Source organism: Pundamilia nyererei, unplaced genomic scaffold (assembly GCF_000239375.1).
Source record: "Pundamilia nyererei isolate P.nyererei 1_Seehausen unplaced genomic scaffold, PunNye1.0 scaffold00026, whole genome shotgun sequence".
In the NCBI taxonomy this organism is placed as follows: domain Eukaryota; kingdom Metazoa; phylum Chordata; class Actinopteri; order Cichliformes; family Cichlidae; genus Pundamilia; species Pundamilia nyererei.
The window spans coordinates 2,574,658-2,580,657 of NW_005187427.1; the positions used below are offsets into that span (position 1 = coordinate 2,574,658).

The 6,000-nt window shown below is 38.5% G+C and overlaps 1 protein-coding gene across 1 annotated transcript in view; it reads right to left on the reverse strand.

Moving 5' to 3' along the window:
- Positions 1–2,349: 2,349 nt before the first annotated feature.
- zcchc10 (zinc finger, CCHC domain containing 10) overlaps positions 2,350–6,000 on the reverse strand; it is a 5,610-nt gene continuing 1,959 nt past the window's right edge. Inside the window, exons 2-4 of the mRNA XM_005727770.1 lie at positions 4,682–4,843; positions 4,491–4,532; positions 2,350–2,605 (exon numbers count right to left, since the gene is read on the reverse strand). Coding sequence (XP_005727827.1) covers positions 2,365–2,605; positions 4,491–4,532; positions 4,682–4,843 — 445 coding nt within the window. The 3' untranslated portion in view covers positions 2,350–2,364. The remainder of the gene's footprint in view (positions 2,606–4,490; positions 4,533–4,681; positions 4,844–6,000) is intronic.

Sequence of the window (6,000 nt, forward strand, 5' to 3'; positions counted from 1 at the left end):
GTGGATGTGCAATAATATGTCTGACTTTACAGGTGCCTATACGCAGCAAAAACTGACATTACATTGGTTAAAAGGCTCAAAGCAGCTTTTGGGTGTCCTGTAACCTTATTGACTGTCTGTGTTGGATGCTAAACTCTATGTTTATATTTTAATTACTACAAAAACAATAATTTTACAAGATTTTATATTATCTTTGAAGACAACAGCACTTCCCACTAATACTGCCTGACATGGACATAGAATGAAAAGAAGGAAGTGGATCCGTTTTCAGTTCTAAGGTTTCAGGCATCAGGACATAATGTAAAATAACATCTGGTCCTTAGTAGGTCTTAAAATAAGGTAAATGCAACCTCAGTTAAACTTGAAAACGTGACATATTACACTGTTATTATTTATTCATCAAAAATTGAGTCAAAAAACCAAAACGTGTGAGAAACTAAGTACACCCTGCTTCATCTCAGACTCTAAAGGCCTTGGTTAGCATGTTAAATGTTAAAGCTCATGAGAGTACAGTTACAAAAAGATTGAACAAGTATGTCTTGTTTGGAAGGGTTGCCGGAGAAAGCTTCTTCTCTCTTACAAGAACAGGCCAGCACAGCTTAAGTTTGCAAAGTTGCATCTAAACAAACCACAAGAGCAAACTCCTTAAACATATCAGTACACAGTGAAGATGTTTGGCCATAATACGCACTGTAAACTTAGAACTGAACTAGTATATCAACACCTCACACCAACTGTGAAGCATGGTGGTGGAGGTTTGAAGATTTGAGGTATTTTTGCAACCACCGGACCTGGAAACTTTGCAGTCATTGAGTAAAAGGTGAAACCATGTGACTGTCAGCTAAAGCTTGGCTGAAATTGAGTTGTGCAAGAGGACATTGACAGCAAAGCATTAAATCTGCAACACAATAACTGGAAAAAAAAGAAAGAATCGAGGTGTTGCAATGGCCGAGTCAAAGCGCAGACCTCATCCTGATGAAATGCTGTAGCAGGAAAGTTGAGCATAAACAAACGCAATGCAACGGCAACCCTCAATGAAATTAAACAACACTGTAAAAAAAAAAGAAAGAAAGGAAAAAAGAGTGGGCCAAAATTCCTCCACAACGTAAGCAACTGTCAGTCATACAGAAAATGATTACTTCAACTTATTCTTGCTAAAGGCGGTTTTACAAGCTACTGAATCATAGGGTATACTTGGTTTTCCCACACACTGCTTCTGTAGTTTGGCTAAGGTTAAAAATGATTTACTATGTCATGTGTCGTTCATATGAGGTTGTGTTGAATAATTTTAAGACCTGCTGACACAAGATGGGTTTTTCTTTGTTATGTGCCGATTAAGGTTATTATAGCTAGCTAAAAATTAAAACTAAACACTTTTATTAAAAAATAAAATAAAGCATATTCAGGAAACACCCTAAGTTTAAAAAACAATTGTTACAACTTGCCTGATGAGGCATTGATGGATGTGTTTATTAAGACTCTAGATGTCAAGACCGAGTCAGCTTTGTTTTTACTGCAATCCTTGGTTTTCCTGAAACTGACATATCCCCTCCCTATATTGATAATAAAAAGACTAAAATGATAAACTGAAAAAAACTAAACTGAAGAAAGAAAATCCTCTCTGAAAACTAACGGCAACTAAACGTGAAAACAAAGTGAAAATGAAATGAATTAGAAAATGCAAAACTACAATAACCTGTATTTCACATGACTATATGCTGATTTAAAAAATATTTTATTTGTAAACTCGTGAACAAAAAGACTGTTTATTTGACATTTTATTCCTAAATCCATATATCTAAAATCATATAATGCGTTTTTCTTTTTTTTTAGCAAAATAAAATATTTTACAATAGCAAATTCAAAAAGGTTTTAAAAAACAAAAAAAACAAAACAAGCTTTACAGTGAAACAAGCAAATCCAATTCCCGAGCAACAAGAGTTTTTTGTGTGCGTAACTAATTTTATTCAGACTAAAACACAACTGTTATATAATCTTTTATACTGAGGTTGTATCATGTCTTCAGTTCTAGATCTGCTGCTGTTTTATAAAGATTTTGAACTGTACAGATTAAGTTTCACTAAAAATATACTAAAGTACAAAATCACAAGATTTCATTTGATTAATCACATTCGTTGCTTTGGATATTTAAAGTTTGTATCCTTAGTAGACCTAAAAATTGAAGAAAATATCCCACTAGTAGAAGTAACACTGGAATTGCCTTATTTCTCTCTTTTGTGACATCGTGTCTCCTCTCCTTAGTCCATATCCACTCAGTTGTTGTTGTTTTTTTTAATAAGGAGGAAAAAAAAAAAATCAGGAAAAGAAAAATAACAACAAGAAATCCTGCTGATTCCACAATGTTTATTTCTTCTTTTTCTTCTTCTTAGGAGGTCCTTGATCCGAATCGCTGCTACTTCCTGAGTCTGAGCTGTCTGAGGACGAAGATGAGGAGGACGAAGAAGAGGAGGAGGAGGAAGAGCTGTCATCGTCGCTGTCACTGCTGCTGTCATCTGAAGAGGAGCTGGAGGAATCGCTGCTGTCTGACGATGAGTCACTGGAGGAGCCGCCTGAGCCGCTGCTGCTGTCGCTCGAGTCTTTAGCCCTGAGAACAAGTGGAGGAAAATCTGAATATCCAACGCTGAACACCAGAGGTTTGGTTATTAAGGTCTCAGGCTGTACCTGTTACAGTCCCTAAGGTGCATCTCACTTGCTGGAATACTCTGTTTACAAACACTGGAACTCAGAGGACACAACGTCAACTACAAGTGCTGATTTTGCATACCTGGAACATTACCTGCACACCAATTTGTTTTCTCACACGCGAATTCTAGGAAAATGTGGGTTGGGACATTATCCAGAGTTGCCCTTTCACACGTGTAGCATGATGAGATAATACATGTAAGCTGCATTTTTTCCACGATGGGGAAATTGGTGCAGCTGGGTGTCACGCAGACTTCGCGGATGCACACGTGACAACGATTTTACGGTTTTCCTTTTGGATGCTGAACAGACCAGAACAGTCGCACGATGAGCTCTCTGATAATAAGGCCTTTATCTGCCTCTTTTATGAGCAGGGAGTGACAGTGTTATAATTCTCAACAGCTACTTTCATATACCCCTGTTATGTCTGGTACTGATGGGATTTGATGGCATTCTCCCCTCCGACCCTCAAACAAACAAGCAAGACTAAGAAAGTCACAACACTTGGGACAGCAGAACTTTGAGAGGTTTTTCAAGTCGACTCTGGTTTAAAATGCATTCAAGTGACACTTTTTTTTTAAAAAACCACACACATTCTTATAATGCTTTTACACCCATTGAATGATTGCTGTGTCAGGCACCCTTACCACCAGGGGGCAAACTCTTGAGTCAAGCTTCAGTTAAATAGACCCAAACGGGCGCTCTTACTGCTCTCAAAAAGAAGAAGGTTAATTTATTTGGGAAAGATAAAGAGTCCTCAGCTGAAAGGAGTGCTGTGGCTGTTTTATGGCTGTCGCAGTAAGAAACGCAAAGGTGTCAAGGAGGAAAAGACAAAAAAAACCCCAACAAAACAAAAAACAACAGGTTTTGGTGTAACTGCTTCAGTTTCACAGTCCTGTTTTTGCACATGCTGGGAGAACAAAACAGAGACATTGTGACTTGTTATTAGTAACAACTGTGCTTTTGCTGTGATCACAGCTCAGACTACAACAATGGTGTTTCTAACACATCGCTGTGATGAGACCAGAATCTACCATTAAAAAAATTAAATAAAAGTTTTAATGCATTTTCAACGGATAAACAAAGTGTTTAAGATTACCACAGATGACATTTAGAACAGTTAGGTTGATGGATTAGACATTATGGCTATGAGACAAAACACTGCAATCTTTAAGAGATTTGAAAAGGTTGCAAATGTAGTGATGTGCAGTCACCAAGAGCTTCCACAAGAGGGAGCCGTTTAGGGACGTTTCACTCACTTAAAACAGACTGGTTTTAATTAAAGCTTCAAAACAGGGAAGCAGCTCCGAAACACATACTCAGGGATGCCAGCACCTTCCTGGAATCCCTCGCTGAGCAAATTTTCCCCCGGAAATTAATCAGTCTAAAACTTGTTGAATTGCAAAACCGTAATCTAACCATTCTTCTCTGCTATGAATGTTACCCAGTATCATTTTGTGTAATAAGTAATTTTTTTAGGAATGTAATACATGAACTGTGCAACTCCACAGGCCAGTGTTGGAAAGCAGGACTTATTCTTGTAACGCAAGTCCAACCTCAACTCCGATGTCCATGAATGTGAGCCTGCAAGGCCCATTGGCATATTCTTAAAGCTCGCAAAGATGCACTGAAATCACGTTCCACTACTTTGCTACACAATTTATTCACAGACATCATGGAGGTACCAAAAAAAAAGAATAAAATAAATAATAATTGTGCAACCCTACTTTATAGCAGGTCTGATAACTACATCATATCAGTTGTGACAGTTGGTCCACCTTACTTACTTCTTTTTCACTTTCTTCTCACTGGAGCCTTCTGTGCCTGGTCTGTAGAGACCAATATTTAAAACAAAAAAAAAAGATTTTTAATGAACATCATAAGTGATTAGAAAAAAAAAATCAGATGCACAAATATCTATATTAACACAGAGGTATTGTTGTACATAAAATTGCTTAATCTGATCAAGACACCTTACCCAGCTATGCTGAGGGGTTTGTTTTCATTTTCCTTGAGTTTCTTTTTCAGCTCAGTCGTTCTTGATGGCCTGTGCACATATTTCCTCTTCCCGGTGCATTCGTAGGTCCAGTGTCCCATCTCCAAACACTTCTGGCAGCGCACATGTTGTTTGTTTGCCTCCCTGTATGTAACAACAAAGGCTAATATGAATGTAAATAGACATGGCTGCGGGTACACCTCTTTGCTGTCACATACAGTTGTGGTAAGAAGTTTACATCCACTCATCGTAGGTGTCAATGTCATGGTAAGTTTGGACTTTCAATTACTTTCTTGGATTCTTTTCCCCCCCTCTCTATCCCCACAAAGTGTCAAATGTATGCATACATGCTTAAATATATACATACACTCCCTTAAATATAGGGATGGGTACCGGTATCCAGTGCCATTATGGCACGGTTCTGACATAAACAGTAGTAACCAGACCGAAAAGCAGCGCACATTTTGCTTTTTTTCCCTGAGATGTCATACACTTTGGATTATAGCCAATCACTTTACCTTTCCAAGGATAGTAGGCGGGCCCATGTACATACGTTCTTTTATAGCAGAGCTACAGATTACAAATGGCCAAGGCGAAGCGGTCAAAGTCTGGCTGTACTTCACAGCAAAAGACGCAAACTCAGCAGCCTGCAGCAAGTGCTTTAAGGTGATACTGTGCAAAGGAGGTAACTCCTCGAATCTGATGAAACACCTTGCAACGCATAGCGTTTTTGTTTTGTTTTTTTAACCTGGAGTTAGCAACATCTCCCAAGAACCCGAAGGGGAGAGTCCCAGCCCCTAGCCCTACCAGTGTAGCAGAAATGACGATGGATGATGATGGCAGCATCAGCTGTTCTTTTCTGGGCGAGTAGCTTAATGTTGTTCGTGTGTAATTTACGTTAAGTACGCTAACAACGTTATTATATTAATGCATGCAAGGTGAACTAGCAAACACCGTCGTAGTTACAAGGTTTTTGGACAAAGTTTGTGTTCTCCATTCTTTAATCACCGGTTCGAGCACCGTTTAAGCACCGGCACCGTTTCAAAAATACCGATTTGGCACCGGTATTGGATAAAATCTAAACGATACCTATCCCTACTTAAATATTTTAAAAAGTGGCATTGAAGGTTTCACAGTGTCTTTTAACATGAAAGGCCAAGGCCTATTAACTTCTCATTAGTGATCATGACTGACTGCAAGTGGTAGTTTCTCTTTGCCAGCATAAAAAGGATTTGGCTTACAGCACTCACTAGATTGAACTGTTAAAGCCCAAGGAACTTACTGAAGATCTACAGTAAAAA